Raw genomic sequence first — 27,620 nt, 5'->3', positions numbered from 1 at the left:
GGAGTGTGTGTTCCTGTCACGATGCATCGGACAAATGATGCGCATCGCGTGAGGTTGCTGACTCATCATAATGCCTCAGGCACCAGAGCTGCTGACTACTCGCCGCCGAGACTTTTGTACTGGGCCCGAAGGGACATTCTGCCCGCATACTCGACGACATTCATTCAAGGTCGATCGCGTTCTGCCTGTCGTCTGTGATATGCACTAAGGTGACGGCCGTCACCTCGCTCATATCCTCACTGCGGCCAAGTCTGCCCACCACTGCGCTTGAGGGGCATTTCCTCCCCGCTAATCATCCTCCGCGTCGCTTGCGTCCATGTCCGGTCGTTGTGATCGCTCTCGGCCAGGCGATATTATTCGGGGCCCGTTGTAACGAGATCGCTTGGTTCATACACCTTCGAGATGGAGGAAAGCCACTCGTTTGGGGAAGACCTGCCGCTCCCACCGGCCCGACTCTTTGAACGTCTCAGCCAACTGCCTGGATATACGTGGGACCAGTCAATAGAGCCCTTCCATTCAACCTATAATCATTGGCACATTTCGGGATTTCGTCATGCGGTTGAAAACGACCTCTCGACCCCCTTCGCGACCTCCTCCGGACCCACCTCGTCCGGTCCGTCCAGTTTGACCCGCTACTCGCCTCGCACCGAAATTCGACGACCTGGACGCACCCTGAACCGGCGAATCAGCATCAGCGAAACAAGCAGCGAGCTCTCGCTTTCACGGGGCGACCAGGACCAGTTGTGGACCCCCGTCATCGCTCGGATATCGACCAACGTCGTGAGGCTAGAACGGGAGTTCCACATGCTGATGTCGGTTGTGCAAACATCGGACCCGGACTGCAATCATACAATCAGGCCTATTGATCTCATCCGGCTGCCACCGGATCCTGGGGATACAAGAACACTGTTGGTTGCAATCTTTGAATCACCAGGTCATGACACGCTGCGGGACCTGGTTACTTTTGGGCCGGCTTCATTTGCAGCTGGGGTCAAGAGCGACAGCAACAACGTGACCCCCGGAGAGCAGATTCCCCTGCCCGCATTCTTTGATTTTGCATTGGGTGCCTGTGACTGCTTGGAGATTCTTCACTACGGCATGAAAACAGTCCATGGCGAAATTCGCGGAGATGCGTTCCATTTCAACGGTGACACCGGTACAGTGAAGCTCGCCAATATCGGCAATGGCGCGCGGTCTTTTGATAATGTTCTCAGCGAGGGCTGGTCTTCAGTCTCCCGGGAACTTGGAGCAAAGTACAAACTACAATTTATTGCTCCAGAGCAGACCGGCAGAATGCCCACCGAACCAGACAGCCGCACAGATATCTACGCTCTCGGTCTTTTCTTCTGGTCGATGTTGGTGGGGAAGCTGCCCTTCGAAGGCAGTGACCCCGTTGACGTGGTCCAGAATGTCCTCGGCAAAAAATTGACCCCGGTCTCGGTTAAGCGAATGGATGTTCCAGATGCTCTTTCAGCCGTCGTCCAGAGGATGACTCAGAAAGTGGCCCAGGATCGCTATCACACGATTTCTGCCGTTAAGAGGGACTTGTCCCAGATTGCTAGGCTCTTGGGTGATGGCGACAGCGAAGCGCTGAACACGTTCGAGGTTGCCCAACATGATGTTTCCTCCTTCTTTACCCTCCCAAGTCGGATGTTTGGGCGACAGCGAGAATACGACCTGATCATTAGTGTGGTCCAGAAAGTCCTCCGGCGTCAGAGAGCGCAACTCGCCAGAGCTTCCACGCAAAGTCCGGGCACGGCGCATGCCCTGGCTTCAAATCCCTCCGTTTCGGATGGCCGTGGAGATAGCTTTGAACTCGCGTCCGCTTCGAGTGATTCTGGATCGTTCCAGTTGCCTCCCAGAACTGGCTCCAATGCCACCACCGCCTACCACGTGGGGCATGGTGATTCAACGTTAACCAGTGATACGGCAGTGTCAACACCAAAACATGCATACTCTACCAGTGTGCAGGAGGCTACCTCAAGCACTGGCATGTCCATTCCTGGCAAACCGAAGAGCCCGTCGCATTCCCGCTCGTCTCACACTACCGACCGTGACAGCTCTAGTGGCACGAATACCAACAGCCAGCCATCCACAGGAGCCCATCCGTACAGCCAGTCTGACCCGTTGAATTCCTACACCAAGCAAAAATCCGGGCTGAAATTCCGCCGGGATGGACGTTGTGAGTTGATCACGATCAGTGGTGCTGCTGGGATTGGAAAGACCGATCTTTTGAATCGCGTGCAACCAACCATTCGTAAACTGGGTTGTATCGCTATCACGCGCCTTGATCGAGCAAAAAGGGTCCCCTTTGAGCCGTTCGCCAAGGTTCTCGCTAGTCTCCTGCGCCAGATCTTCTCAGAACCAGATGTCACGACTGACTATCACAACAGCGTTCGGATGGCTTTGCGACCGATGTGGCCTACTCTTCACAGGGTTTTGGAACTACCGGAACAACTAATGTCCCCGGGAGTAAAATACAGACCGTCTTCACCGAAGAGCTCGGCTGCTCAATACATTTTCAAGGATAGTGCTTCCAAGGGCGAGCCAGCCAAGCGGAACAGCTTCCCTTGGTTGAACAAGGATCAAACAGCAGCCGACTTCTTCTTGTCAGATGCTGCCTCCAATCATATTCGCCTGATGGAGACCTTTATTGAGATTTTGAGGACTCTCTGTCAGTTCCGGTTGATCACAGTCTGTATCGACGACCTTGAATATGCGGACGACGAGACTTTGGAGCTGGTTTTGAATATCATCAAAGCAAAGCTGCCTTGCGTGCTTATACTGACGAGCCGCAAGGATGAAATTGCCTCTGACAACGTCAGGTCCTTGTTCGAATCAAATGGTTCCAACATAACACGCATCGAGCTTAATCCTCTTGCAGAGTCTGAGGTTATGGAATTGATCGCATGCACGATGCACCAGGAGCCTAATCCAACCCTAACGCCGCTCGCTGCCGTTGTTCAGGAGAAGAGCCAAGGAAACCCCTTCTACGTGCGGGTGATGCTTGAAACTTGCTATCGAACGAATTGCATTTGGTATTCGTGGAAGGACTCGAGGTGGCTATTTGATCTCGATCGCATCTTTACCGAATTCGTGGCCCCCGTGTACGGAGAAGGGCTGGGCCTGGGTTTCCTCACTAAGCGCCTCCAGGAGATCCCGCCTGCTGCGAGGTCCATCATGGTCTGGGGAGCTTTGCTTGGAAGCACCTTCTCATTCTCTTTGGTGCAGAAGCTCCTCACCAGCGAGTTTCTTTATTCTTCCGAGGATGATCAGGATCAGGACCTGACATCGCCGCAAAATGCCACCCTTGTCAGGAAGTCAGATGGCGATATAGTCGTCGGTCTTCAGTACTTGGTGCAGTCCAATCTTTTGAACCCAGGCAAAACTGATGACGAGTTCAGGTTCGTGCCGAAACTGACCAACCTTGCGTTAACGAAGTTGCTAATGGATATTGCAGATTCGGGAATGATCGTCTTGCGCAGGCTGCTCTTTCCCTAAATGAGGGCCGAAATGTGGAGAAAATGCATTTTATTGTCTCCCAAGCGTTGATGAAATACTACCACGATCATCGCAGCCGGTACGCAATGGCGCACCATGTGGCTCTTGCGTCCCGAATCATCAAGTCTCGCGTTTCCAAGAGAATCGAATACCGACGGATTCTATGGGACGCTGGGCAAACAGCTGCTCAGTCTGGAGCACGACCATCTGCCCTCTGGTACTTCCGTCATTGCATTGCATTGCTTCAAAACCAGCCCTGGGATGGCAGTAAAAAGGATGTCTATTACGACGAAACTTTGCGGCTTTTCATTGCCGCTGCCGAAATGTCATGGTCCCAGGCTCAGCATACCGAGGCCTTGAAACTGATCGACGAGGTTTTTGTCCATGGCAAAACTGCAGTGGACAAATCGAGAGCTTGGGTCGTCAAAGCCAAGATTTTTGCTCAATTGGGCGATCATCATCGTTCGATGGAAGCGTTGCTCACCTGTCTCGATGAACTTGGCGTCCATCTTCGGGCTCCCACGACTTTGGAAGAGTGCGATGTAGCCTACTACAAGCTGAAGTCGTACCTTGAGGCGGCTGACTTGGACTCAATTGCCGAAAAAGCCACCAGTAAGGATCCGGTCCTCATCACTATTGGAGCAGTCATGGCAGAAGCAATGTCCGTGACTTACTGGGATGATGCGTTGACCTTCTATCGGATGGCGATTGAAATGATGAACGTTCACATTTTCAAAGGTGGGTTCACACCGATTTCGATCGGATGTTCTCATCTTGCCATGATCGCCCTGAGCCGCTTCAAAGACATTCAATTCGGTGCTAAACTCAGTGACTTCTCGCTCTCGCTTCTTGAGCGATGCCCTGAACTATGGACCCAGAGCAGAGGATCTATTGCGCACAATCTTTTCGTGAGCCATTTGCGCATCCCGTTGGTATCGACTCTACCTTCACTCGAAGCCTCCTTGGAGGCGTCATTCACAATGGGCGATCCCTCTATTACCCTGATCAGCATTTCGTCAATGGCCATGACCCGCCTCTATCTTGGCCAAGACATGGCTGAGCTGGAAGCCTTTTGCGTGGAAACTCCAGAAGACATTCCGGAATGGATGCGAGATACCCGTGGTGGAGCCAGCATAATTACCGTGCGGCAAGTTGCACGAGCGCTCCAGGGTAAAACTGATTTCCGAGCCGAGCAAGGTATCATGTCAGACCGAGAACACAATGCGATTGAATACATGGCGCACTTGGACGCCAATTCCAGTAACGTTGACAGGCCTCGGGATATCTATTGGGGTCTTGCCATGATGCCCCTGTTCCTGTTTGGGCATCATGAGAAGGCCGTCCAAGTGGGTACACAGTTACTGGACACAAAACACAGACTCTGGTCCGTGCGTGTGTCCTACGTGATTTACTTCTACCTGGCCATGTCCCTTCTCACGCTTCACAACGATAATCCCGGCCACGGATACCTCGACGGGGAAATGGAGACCGTTCTCAAGTACAAAGCTGAGATTGACTTCGCTCGGAGTGCCTCGGATGTCAATTATGGCATGTGGTCGCTGCTGCTGGAAGCGCTCATCGCAGAAGTACGGAATGATCACTCCGCTGCGATTCAACATTACGAGGCGGCTATCGATCACTGCCAGGTCCATGCGTGGCCCTTGGAAGAGGCTCTCGCTCTGGAATTGCAAGGTGAATTTCTGGTGAGACGCGGAGCGAAACGCGCAGCTCGGGCGCTGCTGCAGGAGGCTATCGCAGCTTGGGGCTCCATTACTGCGAATGGCAAAGCAGCACATATTGCCGAGAAGCACGAATGGCTGCTCAAGACAGCAACCTCGGCGAAGACAATTGATGTTGGTTGCCAAACTGTCGATTCTCTAATTGAGATCGGCCGCGACCCTGGGCCGGAGCAGATCTCTGATCCTCAAAACATTGCAGAGGATGAGAGGCAACAGCAATGGATTGAACAGAATGGTGTCACTACGGGTGAACGGTCGATGGATATCTCAAGCGTTGGACTCGGTAAGTTCTTGCCCCGGCCCCGGTCTGGAATGGTTGCTAACTCCCAAACCAGACATCATCGACCTGTCTAGCATTCTCGACTCTAGCCAAGTCATGTCATCTGAGCTTCAAGTCGATAAGCTTTTCACGAAGATGCTTGAGATCATCCTTGAATCATGCAATGGCGCCGACTTCGCCGCCATTGCCACGGACTTTGACGAGAACGGTTTCTCAATCGCTGCTACAAACGATGCGGAAAAGGGCCAGAAAGCCTATACAGATGGCTTACCGTTCTCTGACATGGAGGACAAGATGGCGCAGCACATTTCGCACTATGTCATGCGCACGAAGGAGGAAGTCCTTGTCCACAATGTGCTCGAGGATGAGCGCTTCTCCAATGTGAATGACGCCTATATGGCTAACTTTCCGATGGGCCGGTCTGTGATTGCGCTGCCAATCGTGCAAGCGGAGCATCTCCTTGGAGTTATCCATTTGGAAGGGAAGCCGAACTGGTTCACCCAACGGAACGTTGTTGTTCTTCATCTTCTGTGCAACCAAATGGGAATCTCATTATCCAACGCTCTGCTCTTCCGCGAGATTCGCAAGGTCAGCGCCAAAAATGCCTCCATGATTGAATCTCAGAAGCGTGCACTCGCACAGGCGCGCGAAGCAGAGCAGAAGGCTAAGGTGGCAGAGGCGGAAGCCAAGCACAACGTCAAGCTCAAGGAGGACGCTGCAAGGGCAAAATCCATCTTCCTTGCCAACATCTCCCACGACTTGCGCACTCCGATGAACGGTGTTATCGGTCTTTCGGAGCTGCTCAAGGGCACTGTGTTGGATAAGGAGCAGGACGAATACGTTGAATCGATCCGCGTCTGCGCCGATACGCTGCTCACACTCATCAATGATATCCTCGACTTTTCGAAGCTGGAAGCTGGAAAGATGAAGATCTCAACAGTGCCGCTCAATCTGAAAGAGACCATTTCGGAGGTCATTCGTGCACTACGCTACACACATCGCGAACGGGGCTTAGACACGATAGAGGACCTGGACCGTGTTCCGGCGGGGCTTGTAGTCCTTGGAGATCCGGTTCGATTGCATCAAATCTTCATGAATCTCCTCAGCAACAGCTACAAGTTCACACCCAAGGGTTCCATTACTGTCAAAGCGAAGGTTGTTCGGGAGGGCAAAGGCCGCATCCGCCTCGAATGCTCCGTGGCCGACACTGGTATTGGCATTCCCGATGAGCAGCGAGCACGGCTCTTCCGCCCTTTCACGCAAGCCGATCCTTCAACAGAACGATCGTATGGTGGCAGCGGGCTGGGTCTCAGCATCTGCAAAGCGATCATCGAGGATGTTCTCGGTGGCGCCATCTGGCTTGAGTCAACGCCCGGTGCGGGAACAACTGTGACCTTCCATCTGGTCTTCAACAAAGCCCCCAAGAAGACTGTGGCAAAGACCCCATGGTCTCAGGATCTGACCGAGACCGAGAGCCAGGGAGCACCTCGGCCACTCGCGCGCGACCTCACCCAGATCCCACGCGACCACATCCGCGTCTGCATTGCCGAAGACAACCCCATCAACCAAAAGATCGCCGTCAAGTTCGTGACGGGTCTAGGCCTCCAGTGCGAAGCATACAGCGACGGCAGACAAGCCGTGGAGGCCTTACGGCAGCGATCAAGAGAAGGAAATCCATTCCACGTCGTCTTGATGGACGTCATGATGCCCACTCTGGACGGCTACAACGCCACCCGCGAGCTGCGCCGTGACCCGGACCGAAATGTGAACGAGGTGCTCGTTATCGCCATGACCGCCAGTGCCATCGAGGGCGACCGGGAGAAGTGTCTCGAAGCCGGCATGAACAATTACCTGCCCAAGCCCGTCCGGTCCCCAATCCTAAGCGAGCTGCTGGACAGATATCTCGCTCCTGTGCCTTCTTATCCGCGATCCCGTCTCGCTATCCGAGAAAAGGGCTCGAGGTCGAGTATCGGCAGAGACGCCGGTGGGCCAGCCAGTTTCTCCTCGTCGGCTTCCGAGGAGACGAGACGCTCGTCTACTCGTTCATCGTCTACTCCAACACCGTCTACCCCGACCCCAACTCCATCTACTCCGACGCCGTCCGCTCCGTCAGGCGAGAAAAACTGATACCTTCCACCCATTGAATAATGTTTCGTTCTTGCACAGTTGATTTTTTATACTTTTCCTGATACAGGTTTTGGCGCCATTGGGAATGTATTATTCATGTCGGACTTTTCAGTTTACGACCTTGCCCCCTTTTTTTTCGTTTTTGTTTTTCTATTAATGTGTTGATGATACTTATTAACAGAGCACGGTGATGACAACCGGTCTACCTCTGTATAGGGCCCGTTCTGTGCTTAGGATGGCTTTTGTTTTATCTCTTTCTGGCTGGCGACTTTTCTGGGAATTTTTTGTTCACATTCATGTTCTCTCATTTATTTATCGGTAGTTATGTTGCCAAATTTGGTTCGATAGATGTTTTACGATCTTGGAATATCAGGTATGAATCGTATTGAAGATATACACACTTTTTTTTCATTATTTACACGACGGTCAGCTCCTGATGTCATGCTTAACAGTGACCTCAATCCTCTTCTCTCCAATGTGTCACAATGTCATACGATCAACGCAATAACTTGCCTCTAGAGCGTCACTTGCTGTCTTCTGCATCCGAATGGCTGGAGTTGCAGTGGCCATTTGTACATTTGATGCTCAAAGAGGAAGTTTCTGGCATGTCCTTTGCGTCTTAGGGACTTTGCACCTGCGAGGCAGCGGAGACGGGTGAAATGTAGCTTGCGTTACTGTCGCAATATTGACCAGGCCGCGGAGATTGCTTGTGCAACATTCAGGGACGCCCCTCGAGTCCAACCGTTTGGGCAATCGGGGCAATCGTGCTGCAAGAACATATTCGCAGAGGAGTTTCCCGCTAAAGCTCTTCGATTTCTAGAGGTAAGCGAGTTGTAACCTTTAATTCAAACAATATGAACAGGATGAAGAAGAGAGGCAGGAAACAAGTCCCCGTGGAGAAAATGCCAATTTTCAAGAAGGACCACAGGCCGCTCAGATGAAACCGTCTGCGGCGCTGCACCGCCCAGGATCTAAACTAATGCCACCAATGCCTTCAAATCGCTCAATTGTTGTATGGATGCAAATGACCAGGAGGAAAAACACACACTTTTGGGTCCCGTACTAGCTTCCAGCAGTCTTGGTTGCCAGCTCTTCCAGGTGCTTGTACCTCCACTCATACTGCGCCAGTTGCTTTTTGTCACCGGCAGGCAAGCTTTTGCCTTTCTCTGTCATTTCTTTTTCCGTTTGTTTCAGCATCTCCCACCGCTTGAGAATCCGTGCTTGATGTTCCGAGATAGAGGCGAGATTCGTGTCCTTTGAGGCCATGCGCGCATCGATGGTGGAATGATATGAGAGTTTGGCTTTGAAGAGTGCCATCTCCGATTCGTCGTACTTGAGACCCTGAGTTTCGGGCATGATTGTGGTTTCTTGTGAGCTCTTCGGTGGCATCTCCTGAGGGCAGGGTATCGACAATAGTAGAAAACAGCCCCTGTTAGAGAGTAACGAGGCTGCTTTTGAGGGAAATGATGTGCGCTCTCCTTTCAAAACAAAGTGGTATTCTCACACAACGAGGAGATTCATGGATCCTTGGCGACAAGGACGAAATCGAATGGTTCTCAAAGCCGGCTCCCTCACAAAGAACTATAAAGAGGCACTGGCAAATGTGACTTTCAGATAAGGACCGACGTGGGAGAACTACAGAGGGTGCTCTAGTTATATCACGACAGCACAGACCTTTGCCTTCACCGTCATTATCATAAGAAAGGAAGCAACATCGGCCCTCCAATAACCGACGAGTCAGTCACCAGGGTGATACCACGGGAAGACGGACAAGAAGAGCCCCAACGATGCAGTGCAGAAGGGGAACAGCCACGAATCCCAACCATCCCAGAAAGAGAAGGAGATCCAAAGACCAGAGACAGGAGGTATACCGACAGAACTGTACGGTCCTCGACACACCTGCTGTTAACATTAATTGCCAAGTGACGTCCCGTTTGTCTCCTGGAACGCATGCCCCGTGTCTCGTGATGAGGGTCAAACGGCCAATGGATGGCGCAAAGGGGCTTTGTTTAGCTTTCTTATTGGCAGGTCGGATGGTGACACCAGCCCTCTTTTCTACCTGCCTTTCACACAACCGGGCGTGCATGTCTTGAAGAACCCACTGGAAGAGGAGAAGGAGGGGGAAGCATGGCCGGGAGATGCTGCAGTCTCATCTCGGTCCATAACGGCCGTGCGTATGTTGGTCTGGGTGCCTGTGTGCCCGGTAGGCCAGTAGCGGAGAGAGCTATGTCACTGCGTAAAACACGGGGCCTCGATCAAACATTCTGGGGCATCTCTTGGCCACAGAGAATACGAGCACCGTTTACAAACAGCTCCGTCTCTGGGTTACTACAGAGGAGATATTCCAAAGTGGGCTTTGATCTAGAGAATAGGACTTGCCAGCTGGCTAGGTTGGGTAAGTACTAGTGATTACTGATCTACATACTAGGTTTCTGCATTATTGTTACATGACAACGTTGCCTCATGTGTATTCGGCTACTTACTCTTTGTTGCTCACCGTCGCGGGGTTCTCTCGCTCTACCCCAAGATAGCTACCGCAAAATGGGCCACAGTGACCGTATCCTTTGAGGAGATTCGATGACTGCATGGAACAACGGCACAGGGCTGGAAATCTCTGGGCAGTCGCCTCCACAACAGTCTCCAACGTAAGTAGCTACCGTCTATTACCATCTGTGCTTAGAAGGGCCAGCATTCAAAGGTAGATATAAAAGAGCCTCAAGTATTTGATACAAAGCACACCACCAAAAAAGGAAAGCATAAGGACACTGCTTCCTTAGTTGCACTCATCCTATGAACCCCTCTCCCTCGCGTCACCACACAGAATTTCTCAAGAAATACCAGATTAGTGCTACAGAGAGAAACGGCCGGCCTATCTGTCTCACAGTATCCTGCAAGAAGCCCGTTAATCCTTTTTGTCGGGGTCCTTCTCCGGGCTGCATGATCTGTGTTTCTGGAACGATTTGCCCTGCGGCCCGTTGGCGGCGTGGTGGACGGACCCATCTGAGCAATTGGAGATGATCAGGGTGCTGACGGAATATCCTTAACTCGGTACCTGATCAGTTTGTACAACGTACCTTGCGTTTAATTTGCATTTGGACGAAGAGAATGATGTTTGGCGAGGGAGGTGGATGAGAAAACGTCTCTTGAACTTAGGGCTGAGCCAATCATCTGACAGCCGTTCACTGCTAGTTTTCCGCAACTCGATAGAAAGACAACCATAATCCCACGACCATCTTCATTTACTACTAGCAAAATAACGAATTGGACATGCTTCCGTCTAATAACCCCACTGAAGATGCAAGGAAGGTCAAAACGACGCAGCAGAACAAGCAACCACTCCCGACGGGTACGCGCAGGCTCATCGGGACCGACGCGTTTTATCCGTTCAATCAGCGAGACTTACGAATTACCTCTTGCAAGAATGGGCCAAATTTTACATTACACACCTGGCCCTGTGAGCTCCCTTATTGATATACTACTATCTCTGGGACGTGTCCTTCAGCAAGAAGATACACCAAGTCCTCCAGCCCGGATCTAAGATGATGAGTCGGCTAGATACAGCGCACCGTTATATGGCGACTGCAGCAAAGGCATACATAAAATGCTTCGATACCTAGTAATTTAAGAAAGGGGTCATTAGGCCTAGTAACTAGCGTTATGTTTACTATGTAGGTACATCGTAACATCACTGCGTGTGCCGTCCCTCCTCATCCCGAGCGGCCCTCCTTTCCTTCTTAGCTTTTTGAATGTCTAGCGACATTTTGACCGGCGGAACACCAGGTGTCTCAAAGACAGTATCGATCTCTTCCAGGGTCAGGCCGCTGGTTTCAGGGAAGAAGAGATACGACAGGCCGAGCTGGATGGTGTTGTACACAATGTAGACAACCCAGATCTTGTAGCCGACCTTGGCAATTCCGACACTAATCCCATATGTCTGGGCGGCACTAGCACCTCCTTGGATAAGACTGTAGAGACCCATGCCCTTGGCGCGAAGAGGAAGGGACAGGATTTCGATAGGGTATAGATTGTGCATCGTTGCAACGAGCGTTGCCGAGAATGTCTGGTACAGGAATATCCAGAGCAGAGTCAGGCCTGCGGCGGCATTGGTTGGTTTCAGACTGTACTGCCAAGAAGTGATCGTCGTGGCCACCTGGAATATGACCATGGAAATGAGACCTCCGAAGATGAGTGTACGTCTGCGAAACTTGTCAACGAGCAGAGATCCGACAGCGGTGAAAACGAAGTAAACTGCGGTGGTGCCAATGGTGACGCCCAGCTGTTGCTTGGTGCCAGTGATACCAACTGTTTCCAACGCATCAACCATCTAAACATGTTGTCAGAATTGATACAAATATCGAATGATGAAACTGACATAATATGTGATAATGCTGCCTCCGTTCCATTGCTGGAAGAATGAGTACAGTGTAAGACACAGCAGTCGATAACGAGCAACCTTGGTGAAAAAGATGCGGAAGTCCCAGGCTCCCTTGAAATCAGAGGTATTGTTCTGCAAAGACTCCTCTATCTGAGTAACGACAATTTCAACAATCGGCTGGTTGACATCACCGCTTGTCGTATGATACTTGGCTATCACCTCTTTTGCTTTCTCGCGATTGCCCCGCATGACATAGAAACGGGGCGACTCAGGCGTCAAAAGGTAGATGGTCGTGCAGACAATGCCGGGAAATAGAATCTCTAGCAGTAGAGGGGTGCGCCAGGATGCATTTCCAGCAAGATTGGCGAGACCAACCATAGCGCCAAGCATAGTCAGACTACCAACCTGGAAGCAGGCCCCGAAGAAACCGACCATGCGTCCACGGAGATGGATGGGGGATATTTCACCGATGTACTGAGAGCTGGACATCAGGGCCGTACCAAAGCCCATAAAGAATCGACCGGCCATGAACATAGGCATGTTAATAGCACAGCCTTGCAGAATGGCTGCAATAATGACGATAAAGTTGCCAGCGAAGTTAATGCCGCGACGACCGACGACATCGGCCAGGGCCATGAACGGCGCTCCACACACGGTGCCGATGCTCATCAGTGCATTCATCAAGCCATACGTGGAACCGGAGGTGCCAAAGCCAAGGTATGAATGCCATGCGGGAAAAGCGTTGATACCGCCAATGACTCCCCAGTCAACCCCGAAGCCGGCCTGGTTGCATCCTTGCACAAACATGATGAGAAAAAGACGGAACCCGGTTTTTGACCAGACTGTCAGTGACTCCTGCGATAGCGTCCACAGGTCCTCCTCCGTCAAGCGTGCCAACACAATCTCTTCCACATGCTCTTGGGCAATGCCCTTGAGCTCGTACTCCGGCGGAGCGGCGTCCTCGTCGTTAGGATTGCCCATTGTTGATCGAGTTGAACGTGAATGCCCTCTCAGAAGTGGTGTCTGGTAGTCTGTCTCGCTTGTCTGAGATCCCGACCCGGTGGTCTGCTCACTTCAATTTGTATGGCGATAACGAGGGCTACTCTGTGGTATTTCTACTCCGGCGGGCATCGTGGTTTAGCGAGCTGGCATGCCGGCCGGTGGAGGTCGGTGTCCAGACTGCTCCCATTCCGCCACGGAGCTGGGCATTGGCTATGACCAAGACCAAAGAATGTGTGCTTGAGACTGGGTTTTAACCTCGGGCGGCGTGGCACGGCCGGGGCAACAGAGACCATTGGTGGTTAAGACCGGGAAATGTGAATTTGGCGTTAGTCACGTTGATGGACAAAACGGCAGCGACTGGCTAGTTTCGAGCGCTATCTCGTTCCGTAAATTTCCCACCATTGAGATGCAAATGCGGGGAACTAGCGAGACAGGGATTAAGCTATCCTCGGATGATGGGCTGTTGTCGATTTGATGACTACTTTTTACCCGTGTTAGGGCTGGTGTTGTGGAGAAGATTATTCCCGAAGTCCGGACAAAGAGTGGCCAAAATACGTTCTTATTTGGCTTTGCTTCGCTAACTATTCCACTCTATTCTCAATTCTCTACCCGGACAACGGACCGAAATGCCGCCTCAATCTTGTTTACTTCCGATGGACTGATGGGTCAGTCGGTCCATCATAAGCCCATTCGTCCCAGGAAACAGGTCAGAACGTCCAAGTCGTCATGTCTGAATTATGGTACCAACAGCCGGCAGCTCACTGGAATGAAGCACTCCCAGTGGGCAATGGCCGTCTAGGCGCCATGGTGTATGGCCGCACAGACACAGAGCTCCTGCAGCTGAACGAGGATTCGATATGGTATGGAGGGCCACAGGACCGCATTCCGAGAGATGCCCGGAAATATCTTCCCCAATTGCGAGAGGCCATTCGCGCAGGAAACCATGTCGAGGCAGAGAAGCTGGCAGAAAATGCGTTCTTCGCCTATCCAATCAGCCAACGCAGCTATGAACCTCTGGGTACTCTCTTTCTGGATTTTAATCATAACCCTGAACATGTCTCAAAGTACCGACGGTCGTTGGATTTGTGCAACGCCATTGCGCGTATTGAGTATGAGCATAAAGGAGCCCGATTTGAACGAGAAGTTTTGGCTAGCTATCCCGATAATATACTGGCTATCCGGGTCCGCTCAACGATACAAGCCAGATTCATTGTGCGCTTGACGCGCATGAGCGAGTTGGAATTTGAGAGCAACGAATATCTCGACGACGTTTGTGCTACCGGTAACGCTATTACCATGCACGTTACGCCAGGGGGTAGAAACAGTAATCGAGCCTGTTGCATTGTCGGGGTTCAGTGTCACGATGAGGCAGGCACAGTCACTAGTATTGGAAATAATCTTCTTGTTGAATCTGGCGATGCCGTCCTGCTGGTCGCAGCACAGACTACTTTTCGCCATCAAGACATTGATCAAAGAGCATCATGCGATATTAATGACGCCATCAGCTGTTCTTTTGCTGATCTGTTGGCTCGACACACTGTCGACTATCACTCGCTGTATAATCGCATGGATCTGCAACTGAGCCCGAACTCGCCTGACATCCCAACAGACCAGCGCCTGAAATATACAAGGGACCCCGGCTTGATCGCACTCTACCTCAACTATGCACGCTATCTTCTGATATCTTGTAGTCGGACTGGCGACAGAGCCCTCCCTGCGAATTTGCAAGGCATCTGGAATCCATCTTTTCACCCAGCATGGGGCTCAAAGTTCACGATCAACGTCAACCTTCAGATGAACTATTGGGGCGCAAACATGTGCAACCTATCAGAATGCGAACAACCTCTCTTCGATCTACTCGAGCGCGTGGCGAAGTCGGGCAAGGCTACTGCACAGAAGATGTACGGTTGCCGGGGTTGGACTGCTCATTCCTGCACGGATATCTGGGCCGATACCTGCCCTGTTGATCGCTGGATGCCAGCAACTGTTTGGCCACTTGGTGGTGCTTGGCTCTGCTATCATATCTGGGACCATTTCCGTTTTACTGGGGATGAGAGCTTTCTCCGGCGCATGCTCCCGATTCTGCGTGGATGTGTAGAGTTCATCCTAGACTTTCTGATCGAGGATGCAGCGGGCGTATACCTTGTTACAAACCCGTCACTATCTCCGGAAAATACATTCTACGATCACAATGGGGAGAAGGGAGTTCTATGCGAAGGCTCGACGGTTGACATCCAGATTGTTGACGCCATCTTGGGAGCCTTCATATCTTGCAACGAAGAGCTAGATATTAAGGACATTCTCCTTCCCGAAGTCCGCGCCACACGATCCCGACTACCACCAATGCCGATCAGTAACTCAGGATACTTACAAGAATGGGCTTCTGACTATGCCGAATTTGAGCCCGGCCATCGACATACATCTCATCTATGGGCACTACATCCCGGCAACGCCATCACCCTGGCTAAGACCCCAGAGCTTGCCAATGCCTGTGGAGTAGTCTTGCGTCGACGTGCACAGCATGGCGGTGGGCATACAGGATGGAGCCGTGCGTGGCTGATCAATCTGCACGCACGATTATTGGAAGCCGACGACTGCAGCAAGCATCTCGACCTGCTCTTGTCCAAATCTACTCTGTCAAATATGTTGGATAGCCATCCACCGTTCCAGATAGACGGAAATTTCGGAGGTGGCGCAGGCATTGTTGAGATGCTGATTCAGTCTCACGAGCAGGGGATTATTCGGCTCCTGCCAGCGTGCCCTAAGGATTGGAAAGGTTCGATTCGCGGCGTACGAGCGCGCGGTGGCTTTGAGCTAGATTTCGGCTGGGAGAATGGGCGTGTCACTGGTGCTGTGACCATCAATTCGACATTGGGCAAGCATGTTTTGGTCTTTTTACCCGGCAATGATGGATTGCAAGTCCACATCGAGGGACCAGGTGTGCATAGAATCGATGCGCCATAGATCGGATAAATTGGAAAGCTAGAATCGCGCAAAATAATCGGGTATTTAAAGCAGTAAATTTCCGAGTGGTGACTATTATAAGCCATCAATCTTCTTCTTTTCCCATAGATCTGGGATATAGCTTCCCCACACCAATCCCGATGGAGGCTATCCCCAAACAATAACGGACCTAAGGTCCGCACCCACCTACAAAGACCATGTCAGCTGGGTAAACAGGTCAGATTTAAATGAGGGGCAATTCAAATAATGAGGGGCATCGAATACATCTTAACCGAATAAACACCATTTTTTTCACGTGTCTGGTTTTGTCCAGGGCTGCTAAACCGCCACACTTACAAGCCCAATCTCACGAACCGCCAGAATGGACTTGGCTTCTGTGCAAGACCTTAAGGGCGTTCTTCGGTCCGACTTCTACCACGGATACGCCACAGCAGCTGCCCAGATAGAAGGCGCCTGGAATAAGGATGGGAAAGGCCTGTCGATCTGGGATACCTTTGGGCATACGCCAGGTCGAATCTCCGATGGAAGTACCGCGGACGATGCGACGAGAGCGTATGACTTCTACCGCGAAGATGTCGCATTGATGAAGTCGTATGGTGTCAATGCTTACCGATTCTCGCTGGCCTGGTCACGGATTATCCCACTGGGCGGCCACGATGACCCTGTCAACGAACAAGGGATCCAGTTCTACAATAACCTGATCAATGAGCTTCTACAGAATGGAATTACACCCTTCATTACCCTGTTCCATTGGGATACCCCGCAAGCATTAGAAGATCGGTACGGTGGGATGTTGAACCAGGCCGCTTACACGACGGATTTTGTACGATACGCACGGGTGTGTTTCGAGCGATTCGGGGACCGTGTCAAGCATTGGATTACCTACAATGAGCCAGGTGTTTATACGCTGGCCGGGTATGCGGCTGGAGTTCACGCCCCAGGTCGGTCGTCTTTTCGAGACCGCAACGCCGTGGGCGACTCCTCTACAGAACCTTTTATCGTCGCGCACACTGAAATTGTTTCTCATGGGCATGTCGCCCGCATGTATCGTGAAGAGTTCCAGCCACAGCAAAAGGGGACAATTGGGATTACATTGCACGGCAATTGGTCTGAACCCTGGGATGAGGAGGACCCAAGAGATCAAGAAGCTGCGGAACGGGCGCGCGAGTTTGAGATCGCCTGGTTTGCGGACCCGATATACAAAACGGGTGACTATCCTGCTTCTATGCGTGCACAACTGGGTGATAGACTGCCGAAGTTCACGGCCGAGGAGTCGAAGCTTGTACTTGGAAGCTCTGAGTTCTACGGGATGAACACTTACACGACATTCTTCATGAAGCACAAGGATACGCCGCCAGATATCAATGATCACAAGGGTAACGTGGAGATTCATGACGAAAACAAGCAAGGAGTACCCCGTGGAGAAGAGAGCGATACGGAGTGGCTGCGAGCTGCACCCTGGGGATTCCGAAAGCTGCTAAACTGGATCTGGAAGCGATACCAGACGCCAATCTATATGACTGAAAACGGGACTACGGCTAAGGGAGAAACTGCTCCGACGCCAGAGGTTCTCAACGACCAGTTCCGTATCAAATTCTTCGAAGGTTATGTGGGCAATGCGTTGGCGCGAGCCGTGAAAGAAGACGGCATTGATATCCGGTCTTACTTCGCTTGGACCTTTGCTGATAATTGGGGTAAGTAAACAAAAGTATTCTGTTAGACGGAAGGCTAACTCTGTGGTGACATAGAATGGGCGGCCGGGTATAAGGATCGTTTTGGCTGCACGTTTATTGACTTCGAGTCGGAAAACAAAACTCGACATCCCAAGCAGTCGGCCTATTATCTCGACAAGCTGTTTAAGCACCTCATTCAAGACTCATAGTCTGTAAAGACTCGGACCAATATACAGTCAGACAAAGCTTCCGAGGAAAAAGCTTTCTAGGATGTTATGATTCTATAATACGAGGCGGTTGGAGATGTCTTGCATTTCACTGGTCAGAAGCAACTGTTGCTATAGCGTAGAGTTTCCTTTTCTGTATTGGGGTTCATTGTCTTGACCCCAACGATGATTAATGACTTATCGGCTACGCCCCACAAGAAAGTGAGGGGGCCTCGGCTGTTGATAACGATCGAGTATAAAGCTTCCTGATTCCCGTATCAGAAGTGGAGCGTCGCGCCCATTCATACATTTAAATTCCGAAGCCCTAATTCAGCATGCCTCCAGTACCAGACCCTCCCAAACTCACTTTAAAGGGCAGCCCCCGCGAGGTATATTTCCAACAACTGCGTATCTTCTACAATACCTAACTTTGTTCGATATAGATCGGCCTCGAACATGGCCGCGCACTTCGGGAGCAGATCCGCAGCCAGATTGCCATTTACGATGAGATGTTCCAGAACACCTCCAAGCTCTCATGGCCGGAAGTCCGCGAAGTGTCCAAAGAATTCCAGCCGGCACTCGCAAAACTAACTCCGCATCTTCTGGCCGAAATGGAGGGCATAGCCGAGGGTGCGGAGCTGGACATTTTGGACGTGGTAGCCCTGAACTGCCGCAGCGAGATAGCGCTAGGCAAGTTTTCGGACGGATGCACAACTTTGTCCTGGAAGAAGGGTGAGAATGCTCGGGTGTTGTCTCAGAACTGGGACTGGACGGCGCGGGTGAGGACGAACTTGGCCATGGTCTCGATTGAGCAGGTAGGGAAGCCGACTATATACATGGTGACTGAGGTGAGTTGATTCTCTAGTGGCTAGCCGGGATGCGCTTGCTGATGCAGTTGGTCTCTATCAGGCCGGAATCGTGGGGAAGATTGGCTTCAACTCCGCCGGCGTAGGGACGTGCCTGAATGCAATCCGCGCCAAACCAATGATCAGTGATAAAATTCCGATCCACGTCGCCCTTCGCTTGTGCCTGGAGAGTATCTCAGTTAAAAGCGCTATCAGGACACTCGAATCTCTGGGCGGCGTTGCATCTGCACAGCATATTCTCGTGGCAGACAGCACAACAGCAGTAGGACTTGAGTTATCCCCTGTGGGCGACAGTCATATCGCAGAGGACGCGTCGGGACTGGTCGGACACACCAACCACTTTATCAAGAATCGATATGTGAACGAGCCACCATGGCTGTCGGGATCCCCCATCCGTCTTGAACGTCTGGGGAAGTTGACAGATGAGCTGCTCCAGAAGGGGGTGAAGGGAGATGCCATCACGCCTGCTCTGCTGCGAGAACGGATCTTCTCCGATACGTATAATGCGCCTCAGGCAATCTGTTGCCAGGAGGATCCCAGTCGCCATGTCTCTTCTCGAAGCAGCACGCTGTTTAACATTGTGATGAACCTTGACCCGAAGAATCTTGGGGCAGAAGTGATATTTGGACGTCCAGGGTCGGAGGAGCAAGGAGCTGTGTTGAGGATGCCCTGGTAGTGTGTGTCAATATCAATAGCATTGTATTCACTATTGTCTTTGTCCCTGAGACAATAGCCTGAATGTAGGGAAATGCCGCCATATCCACCCATATGGGCGCCTCATTTGCTCTATTGTCGCAGAGAGTGAATTCACATAAATTAGGACAGGGCCGCAGTCTTCTACTAGTCTTCAGCTGGCATCTTTCAACCCATCTCAGCGGAGTCGCTATCACTTTCAACTGCTGCTCTGCATTGCTGGTGTCATTGAACCTCACCATGACCTGTTTGCCAACGAGGTAGGCCTCTTCTCCGTATACACACCCGCAACAGGGGAAGACAGCAAGTTCGCCCAGCAGATTAACAAGATAAGCTAACAATAGACAGGAAAAAGACAGGATGCATGAACTGAGCCTCCGTTTCCGCAGCGAATGCTCCGCTATTGTGAAAAGAGTCGACGAGCCAAGCAGCCCAGCCAAGAACAACTCGGGGCGCTGTTCCAGAACTACAGAAGAGATGGACGTGTCCGCGCGACAGATGGAAAATCTCACGCTCGACAGGGAGAAAGACAACGATGACTTTTCCAAAACCATGGACGAGCTTGCCAGTCAGCTGGAAAACTGGCAGACCAGCGAGTCAAAGGATAAGACGAAGAGTAACCGGGATATCCATGACCGCTTCTCGAACGGACCCGTGGTCTTCGCCCAGCGGTTGAGATGAAGATGCGAGGGGCATCTGCTGTTGGTGTGATTATTGCAATTGCTTTTTTTCTGTCTCTTTCCTGCGCCAGTCATTGACAACCATCCTCGTCTGACTGGTGACCTCGGCTCCACATTGCTGGGATTAATCGTCATCCAAAGCGGTGATCACGCCAAAATCAATAGTTATTGAAATCGTGCGCTGGGTCTGCCGTGCTCCTAGAGCGATGAACATGGCTAGATATCTCTGATACAGGGCAAATAATTTACCCCGCGGTCCTTCTCATTTTACGGCTTTTCTTTGATCCTTTAGCATTATTTTTATTCGGTAGCGACGACCCCGACCTCACAAGAAGCGTTCGAGTTTGGACAAGATGGATTCGACTACAGGCATTCATCAAGATTACTCGGTGGCCGCTGATATACGCGATAATGAGCCTTTACTTGGTCGCCCAGGGGATGTCGCTCAGAAAGAGGGCGAGAGTGTTGTTCGCAACCTCATAACGGGTGAGAACCAGTAACGATAACTCGGGAAACTCCAGAGGTTGACACTATCAAATCGGCAGGCACGGCGAGTGTAGCTCAGGCCGGCATTTGGATTGTCAGTGATTCTTACCTGCGATCAAGTTGTCATGGGCTCGCTAACAGGGATATCAGTTGGCCGCATTGGTCTGGTCGGGGGTTCTGTCGCAGCCGCTGTCACTTTTCTCGCCACACCCGGTAGGTGACTCTGTCCCTTCAGGCGCAAATATATTCCTCTGTGTGAGGATCCGACTTACTTTTGCCTCTCCACGGACCAGATGCTCAGCGTCTCCGCAATTCTTCTGCAAGTCCAAGCCGCGCTCATCGTCCAGCCAACCGTAACGCCGACACATAAGCTCAACGGCGCCCGCATCCACGCCGCAATCCAACTGCTCAGTGTCGCATGCTTTATATCCGCATTCACTATCATCGAGCTTAACAAGGGTGATCACCCGCACTTCACCTCGCCGCACGGCATCCTCGGCTTGACGACCTACATCTGTATCGCACTACAGACCCTTGGCGGTGTCGTGCAATTCTTTGTCCCTAGTCTCGTACTCGGAAGTGTGGACGCAGGCAAAAGACTCTACAAGTACCACCGTATCGCCGGATATGTTCTGCTACTGCTGGAGATGGCGGTTGTTGTGGCAGCGACGCAGACGGATTACAACCTGACCACGCTGCGGATCCCTCTGTGGGCTACTCTGGTTGCTATCGTTCTGATACTAGCTGGCGTGGGCGCCCGGATTAAGAAACATAAGTTGGGATTCTGAGATGGTATGACTGAGGAATATGTCTAGGTAGGACGGATGGGGAGGACGAGGGTTTTCGGAATGGCGATTGATTGATGAGTTCATGAGACGTCCATGTCTAGCAATACAATTTCTCGGCTCTGCAATTGTAGCATATACCTGTATTTTCTGTCACGAAATGGGCAAATAATCCGGCAATTCGAGTTTCCCAGTTTCCCCAGGAGTAACTTATCCTGAAAACCTTGTGTCACAACACAGCAGAGGAAGCCTCCAAGTCAAAGGTCAATTCGTCATACTCTGCTTGGATAATTCCAATTAAAATCTATTTCGCTCCTTTCTGTCTGGAGTATAGCTTAACATATAGAGGCGGCTTTTCCACGGTATCATATCCTTTACATCTCTGCGGCCAATCCAAGCAGACCGGTGCCAGGGCGATGTCAAATTCGGATACCAGCCGCGAGATGATCAGTTTGGAATGCATATAGGCGGTGCTATTAACGAAACGTTAAAGAAGTTCACAAGAGTGGGAGATATGTATCTCACTTCTGTCCAGCACAATTCCTTGGACCATAGCTAAACGGCTTTCTCGCTCTTCTATTGTCATTTGAGAACTCATCCCCACCCAACCATCGCTTCGGAAGAAATGACTCGGGGTGTGCAAAGTGCTTGCTCGACATGTTCGCCGAAAGCTGGTTCACGCCAACTACGGCGCCTCCTGGCACAAAGTGGCCGCAGATGGTTGCGCCTTCGGGAGGCACGACCCGAGGGAAGACATTTGGTACAGGAGGAAGCATTCGAAGGCATTCTTCAAGCACTGCTGTGAGATATGGCATTTTCTTCACGGTCGAGAAATTGATTTCGGATGGGGAGGCTGTCTCATGAATCTGTATTAGAAGCTCGTGGAGTACATCTCGGTGTTGGGTTAAGCGATAGATAACGTTGCAAAGGAGCGTAGAGGTAGTGTCGCTCCCTTTGAAGTAGACCATTACTATCTTATATTTCCACATAAATGATGGGACTAACCGGCAATGACCAAACTGAGCGCGAGTCGTTCGATTTCGGGACGACTCAAGCCGTCCGGTACACCATGAGAGCTAGAGATCATCAGCGATGTCTATTTGGCGGTTCAATAAAGCACATACTCGATCATATATGTCATAAAATCCTTATGATCAACAACGTTCTCCAGTCTTTTCCCAACCATTTGTTTGGCGAAATTCATTGCTTCCACCTTTGAGCCTTTCGGAGCTTTCCCCATCATCTGATCAACGAACGGCCATAAGCCGTGCGGCAGCAGACGGCGCATCGCGCAATAAACGCTCACTCCTCTCAGAGAGCTGGTCACCAGACTCATCCATGGATGGCTGATGTCGGGCGAGGTGACGCTGTTGAACGACTCGCCGAAAGAGAGATCGGTGGTGAGGTCGAACATGATTGCAGTCATGCTTTTCTCGATGTCTATAAATCCGCCCTGGGACGAGTCCACCTGTTTGTGCAGACTACTCATCAATGAGTCGATACCTTTTAGAACTAGTGGTTCGTGTTCGTTGATGGCCTTGTCGGAGAAGGCATATGATAGAATGCGACGATATCGCCGATGCGCCTAAATGGAAAGGTCAGCGATCAACCAGTAATAAGAAATGTTTAACTGACAGTCTCTGGTGCAAATCCAATAGACGGTGGAGAATTTGGCAGTCTAAACTCTTTACCAGGATCCTTTACAAACGCGTAGGCGCCTCCTTGTGCTCTCCCTGATCTAAGTTAGATACGAACAATTTTAAGGACGACTCAAGTACTCGCCGTAGATATCCTCCCACGCCTGTGCATCGTCAAAAGATATTACATTAGGTGCAATTCGGACTACCGCGCCGTATTTGCCATGAAGCCGCTTGGTGTTTTCTGCCAGCGCTCCCTTGTATGTGTAGATGGCATGATATAGCCAGGAAATTCGAGCGAGTATCGGCCCTGGATATGGTGCCAAAGGATGGAAGTATAGATTGTAGATCCATCGCGCAAAGACTACACCGGCAATCTGTGTACAAAAGGTAGATTAACAAGTGTCACGGCATGGATAGCTATACTCACAGCCAGATATATCCATGCGCCGACAGACGGCTGGTACAGGACTCCTAGGAGAGCCATGACGAACTTTACTGACTTGAGTGTTCAAAACGCATTCATCATAGCCTGCCGGAGTCAGTAAATACTCGGTCTATCGTGATTCCGGAAGATTCTGGAGAAGCACAGGGTACACACCGAGACTCGCACATCCCATTGAGGTAGTATCGTGGGTTGCACATCCCATGGTGCTGCGGTTACTGCCTGGTCTGTTTTACAGAAGCCTAATAATGATTATATCGCTAACCTTCTCCTCCCAGGCTATCAAGTACCTACCTAGGTAGCAGTCAGCCAAATACCCCTTATGTGAGGAATGGAGCGGTGGAAGAACTGCGTAAAAGGTAGTCCGTATAGTTGTGGTTGTGCTATAGATGTCCGTCCCAAACAGGAAAGGCGGCCGATCCTCCCGTTTCGCTGTTTTTCGGCAGTTCCACTTTGTCATTCTTCCTCCTTCTCCATGGCGCCTACTCCCTACATCTGCTTCAATTGCAGGGCTACGTCCAGGCGCGGATTGACCCGTGCACCCCTGAGCCGGTATTTCTCATCGGCTCCGCCTAATCGACAGCAAGTGGTGCGACCCGCGACAGCTCCGAAACCCACCCCGGACGTCAAGCACATCCGCCAGAATGTAGACCTCTACGCAAAGAACTGCGTCGAACGCAACTACGCATCGCATGCCGAGTACCCGTCGCGCATCCAAACCCTCTCCGAGGAGGCACGCGAGCTGGATCTCGGCCTGAAGGCGCCCAGAACTCAGATCAAGCAACTGGAGAAGACGATCGCGCAGATGTTCATGGCTGCGCGACACGATGGAAACAAGGCTGAGAACTCAACCGAGAAAAAAATAGAGGAGCTCCGCTCAGAAGCACAGCGGTTGAAAGACGAGTCGCATGCAATGACAGCTCGCAAAACAGCCTGCGCCGAAGAGATCAGTCGCCTCGCCCTCTCCCTCCCGAATCTCTCCTCCCCCGAAACCCCAATCGGCGACAACCCTCGCCTCGTCAAATACCTCAATTTTGACCCGCAAGCACCACCGCCATGGACCGGTCAATCGCCAACAGAGCTCCAGGCGCGGTCACACGTCACCATCGGGACAGACCTGAAACTCATTGACTTTGCAAGCTCGGCCACAACAACGGGGTGGGGATGGTACTTCCTGATCAACGAAGGAGCGATGCTGGAACAAGCGCTGGTCCAGTATGCGCTCAGCGTAGCCCGTCGACGCGGGTGGAAGGTCGTTGCACCGCCGTCGATCGTCTACTCCCACATCGCCGAAGCGTGCGGATTCCAGCCGCGCGACCAGCACAACGAGCAGCAGATCTGGTCAATCGAGCAGAGCGAGCGAGACCGCCACATTAAGCCGCCTCGTTCTCTGACTGGCACGGCGGAGATCCCGCTCGCGGCTATGTACGCCGGGCGCGACATTGACGCCGCCGAGCTGCCAGTCAAGCTCGTCGGGGCAAGCCGGTGCTACCGCGCCGAAGCGGGCTCGCGCGGCGTCGACACGAAGGGTCTGTACCGCGTGCACGAGTTTACCAAGGTGGAACTGTTCGGCTGGGCCGATAATCCCGCCTCCACTGCAGGCGACGCGCCTACACCACCATCTGACGCCCTCTTCACCGAGCTGCTATACATCCAAACCGAGATTCTCTCCTCGCTGCACCTCCCCTGCCGCGTGCTGGAAATGCCAACCACAGACCTAGGCGCCAGTGCCAGCCGCAAACGCGACATCGAGGCGCTCTTCCCATCGCGTCTCCGTCCTTCAGCTTCGCCTTCGGATCCCACCCCCAGCCTAGATGTCGGGGGCCTGGAGTCCGCCTGGGGCGAAGTCACCTCCGCCTCCATCTGCACGGACTACCAGAGCCGACGGCTGGCGACACGCGTGCGCGGCGGTGCGGCGAAGGAGTCGCGGTTCCCGCATACGGTGAATGGTACGGCGATGGCTGTCCCGCGCGTGTTGGCGGCCATTCTGGAGAATGGATGGGACGCGGAGCGTGGGGTTGTCGTTATCCCTGAGGTGTTGAGGCCGTGGATGGATGGGATGGAGACGATTGGTGGGCGTTGAGTTCTGCACATCCGTATGCTTGTATTATACTGCCTAGGCTCTTTTCTGTAGGATAGTAACATGAATCATTCTATCATTATCATCAGGCTGGCTACTCGTATACCTAAGACACAGACCAGGGTATTATTAAGGAACAGGCGGTAAGAAACAGCAAGCATAGGAAATATTCATCACTTCATGGGCACATGCAGAAAGACAGGACAGGGCATAAATCAAAGCAAAATACACATCATTATCTTGGGCAAAAACGGTCAGCGCGGAGAGATGAGAGAACAGGAAAGAAATTGGTTTGGATTCAGGGCAGACCAGCAGCCTGAATCGCGCGATGCCGTAAAGGATAAAAAAGACGACGTATAGCAGGGAGCATTAAGCAGAGCGGCAGGATCGACGAAAGTCTGTCGAGATCATTATTATTATGTCCAGGGAAGATCCGCCTCTTCGACCCGGGTGCAAGTCAAATAGGGCAATCTCCCCACAAGAGTTGCGTCGCGCGCAGCAGCGGGACCGGCCGCTGGTTCAGCGCTGGCTTTCAGCTCGAGTTCAAGGAAATTGCGCGTAAGCGGCTTGACGATATCCCGCGCCAGGCGTTTGAGCTCGTCCATCTTGCGCTCGAAGCGTTTGAGGGTCTCGCGGGTGTACAAGGAGTCCGCGGACGGTGTGGGGTGGATCTTGAGAAAGCGCTTCACCTCGTCGTGAGGGAGGTATGCCTGTGTTGATGAAGATCCGATCAGTTTATACACCCGTGCTGTCTGATCAGGTGGGGTCGATGGCCTTGACGAGGCCGTATTGTTCGGTTGTGAGGAGCCACTGCCTCCTGAGTTCTTGAGGATGGAGGTAGGTCGCGGTGTCGTATTCTCAATGAGCCACTGGCGGAATAAAGAGACGGCAAGCCAGTCCAAGTACGCGTTATTCGGGCCAACACGTTCGCCGCGCGAGGTGGTGAGAGATAGTCGGAAGAGTCTGGACTCTATTCGCGCCTTGAGATCCTCCAGATCCTCGACCTTATCCTCAATCAGATCGAGCACGGCATTCGGCAGGGGCGCATAGGAGCCGTTGCGCAGATTCGGCAACGCGGCGGGCCACTGCCCAACAACGTGGATGAGAGCTTCGGAGAAGATGACCCTGCTGCGTGCTAAGTACCCAAGCTTGAGGTAGCTGGGCGGGTACTTTGCGATCTGCTTGAAGAGGCGGGATCCAAAGCCGAGGAGGTGGTGGTCCACGCGCGGGCCCGTCACCGGTAGCGCGTCGTACATGTCGGCCAAGGCTAGGAGAGACCTGCACTCGGTGTAGGCGGAGGCAATATTGACGCTGTTTAGGAGGGGAGGGTGGTTGTAGAAAATGCGTAGCATGTTCTCGTAGTCCCGAAGCAAAGGGTCCAAGTTGTTATAGTCTGTTGCTGGCGCCTGCGGTAAGTTCACTACCGACTGCATGCCCGTTAGGTTCGCCATGGATCGAAAGAAGCCTGCCTGGGCGTTGGATGGTTTGGTCATCGCGGGGAGGAACGGGCCGGGGTCGCTCCCAAAGAACGTAGTATAGGTCGGTGGCTGTCATCGCAAAAGCAAAATATGAGCATTTCTGTCAACACAGGGACATGTGCAGGACCTACCTTTTGCACGAGGATGGGTTCTTCATCCTCCGCGCGATTCTCCCAATCCAGTTCATATCGCCATCGCCTCTTCTCGCCCGGACGCAAGGGGAGGGTGCCGTGATCTGACTGCGCCAGAGTCGACCCGTTGGATAGCGAGTCATCTTCGCTGACGCGAGACAGTGAGCCCTCTGGTTTGACGGTGCCCGCTTGCCGCGACCAATCCTCGTTGGTGCTTGCCTCGAAGAAGCCCGAGCATTGCGCGAGTATTAGCCGGTGGAGCAGATAGCGCTTCTCCTGAGCGCCGATGCGGATGACGATCTCGGTGTCGCCGGTATACGTGAAGACGGGGAAGTCGTTGGGCGACGGGTGCGACAAGCCCCCGTGGTGCGAACGGCCGGAACGGTGTCGCCGGTGGGAAGGACGCGACACGATGGACGAGGCGCTCTGGATGGTTGCAGCGCGATCGGCAACCTGGGCTTGGGAGACCATG

At 52.2% G+C, this 27,620-nt stretch overlaps 10 protein-coding genes across 10 annotated transcripts; 6 read left to right on the top strand and 4 right to left on the bottom strand.

The window, feature by feature from the left end:
* Positions 1 to 402: 402 nt before the first annotated feature.
* On the top strand, positions 403 to 7,647 carry N7474_009674 (putative sensor histidine kinase/response regulator; the record flags this gene model as incomplete). Its single annotated transcript, XM_057201084.1, has 3 exons — positions 403 to 3,404; positions 3,461 to 5,523; positions 5,576 to 7,647. 3 exons carry the CDS (start codon positions 403 to 405, stop codon positions 7,645 to 7,647), a joined length of 7,137 nt encoding a protein of 2,378 aa, XP_057049071.1.
* Positions 7,648 to 8,709: 1,062 nt separating this feature from the next.
* Positions 8,710 to 9,036, bottom strand: N7474_009673 (uncharacterized protein; the record flags this gene model as incomplete). Its single annotated transcript, XM_057201083.1, has 1 exon — positions 8,710 to 9,036. One exon carries the CDS (start codon positions 9,034 to 9,036, stop codon positions 8,710 to 8,712), a length of 327 nt encoding a protein of 108 aa, XP_057049070.1.
* A 2,296-nt stretch (positions 9,037 to 11,332) lies between these two features.
* On the bottom strand, positions 11,333 to 13,003 carry N7474_009672 (putative MFS sugar transporter protein; the record flags this gene model as incomplete). The annotated part of the gene is made up of 2 exons (XM_057201082.1): positions 11,333 to 11,971; positions 12,020 to 13,003. The coding sequence occupies 2 exons, from the start codon at positions 13,001 to 13,003 to the stop codon at positions 11,333 to 11,335; spliced, it is 1,623 nt and encodes a 540-aa protein (XP_057049069.1).
* Positions 13,004 to 13,750: 747 nt separating this feature from the next.
* Positions 13,751 to 15,988, top strand: N7474_009671 (glycoside hydrolase family 95 protein; the record flags this gene model as incomplete). Its single annotated transcript, XM_057201081.1, has 1 exon — positions 13,751 to 15,988. The coding sequence occupies one exon, from the start codon at positions 13,751 to 13,753 to the stop codon at positions 15,986 to 15,988; it is 2,238 nt and encodes a 745-aa protein (XP_057049068.1).
* Positions 15,989 to 16,349: 361 nt separating this feature from the next.
* On the top strand, positions 16,350 to 19,409 carry N7474_009670 (uncharacterized protein; the record flags this gene model as incomplete). Its single annotated transcript, XM_057201080.1, has 5 exons — positions 16,350 to 17,682; positions 17,737 to 17,869; positions 18,247 to 18,256; positions 18,311 to 18,715; positions 18,777 to 19,409. The coding sequence occupies 5 exons, from the start codon at positions 16,350 to 16,352 to the stop codon at positions 19,407 to 19,409; spliced, it is 2,514 nt and encodes an 837-aa protein (XP_057049067.1).
* Positions 19,410 to 19,786: 377 nt separating this feature from the next.
* N7474_009669 (uncharacterized protein) lies at positions 19,787 to 20,107 on the top strand (the record flags this gene model as incomplete). The annotated part of the gene is made up of 1 exon (XM_057201079.1): positions 19,787 to 20,107. The coding sequence occupies one exon, from the start codon at positions 19,787 to 19,789 to the stop codon at positions 20,105 to 20,107; it is 321 nt and encodes a 106-aa protein (XP_057049066.1).
* Positions 20,108 to 20,459: 352 nt separating this feature from the next.
* N7474_009668 (cytochrome b561 domain-containing protein) lies at positions 20,460 to 21,380 on the top strand (the record flags this gene model as incomplete). The annotated part of the gene is made up of 4 exons (XM_057201078.1): positions 20,460 to 20,592; positions 20,652 to 20,686; positions 20,743 to 20,805; positions 20,886 to 21,380. 4 exons carry the CDS (start codon positions 20,460 to 20,462, stop codon positions 21,378 to 21,380), a joined length of 726 nt encoding a protein of 241 aa, XP_057049065.1.
* Positions 21,381 to 21,681: 301 nt separating this feature from the next.
* Positions 21,682 to 23,501, bottom strand: N7474_009667 (cytochrome P450; the record flags this gene model as incomplete). Its single annotated transcript, XM_057201077.1, has 7 exons — positions 21,682 to 21,850; positions 21,903 to 22,329; positions 22,383 to 22,453; positions 22,502 to 22,962; positions 23,013 to 23,106; positions 23,156 to 23,391; positions 23,445 to 23,501. 7 exons carry the CDS (start codon positions 23,499 to 23,501, stop codon positions 21,682 to 21,684), a joined length of 1,515 nt encoding a protein of 504 aa, XP_057049064.1.
* A 433-nt stretch (positions 23,502 to 23,934) lies between these two features.
* On the top strand, positions 23,935 to 25,542 carry N7474_009666 (putative serine--tRNA ligase DIA4; the record flags this gene model as incomplete). The annotated part of the gene is made up of 1 exon (XM_057201076.1): positions 23,935 to 25,542. The coding sequence occupies one exon, from the start codon at positions 23,935 to 23,937 to the stop codon at positions 25,540 to 25,542; it is 1,608 nt and encodes a 535-aa protein (XP_057049063.1).
* Positions 25,543 to 25,955: 413 nt separating this feature from the next.
* N7474_009665 (uncharacterized protein) lies at positions 25,956 to 27,619 on the bottom strand (the record flags this gene model as incomplete). Its single annotated transcript, XM_057201075.1, has 2 exons — positions 25,956 to 27,086; positions 27,149 to 27,619. 2 exons carry the CDS (start codon positions 27,617 to 27,619, stop codon positions 25,956 to 25,958), a joined length of 1,602 nt encoding a protein of 533 aa, XP_057049062.1.
* Between the last annotated feature and the right edge of the window lies 1 nt (position 27,620).

This window comes from Penicillium riverlandense, assembly GCF_028828495.1.
Source record: "Penicillium riverlandense strain IBT 135883 chromosome Unknown utg000008l_segment0_segment0, whole genome shotgun sequence".
NCBI lineage: Eukaryota > Fungi > Ascomycota > Eurotiomycetes > Eurotiales > Aspergillaceae > Penicillium > Penicillium riverlandense.
Note: the sequence above shows the minus strand (reverse complement) of the source record. Positions and strands in the feature narration are given on the sequence as shown.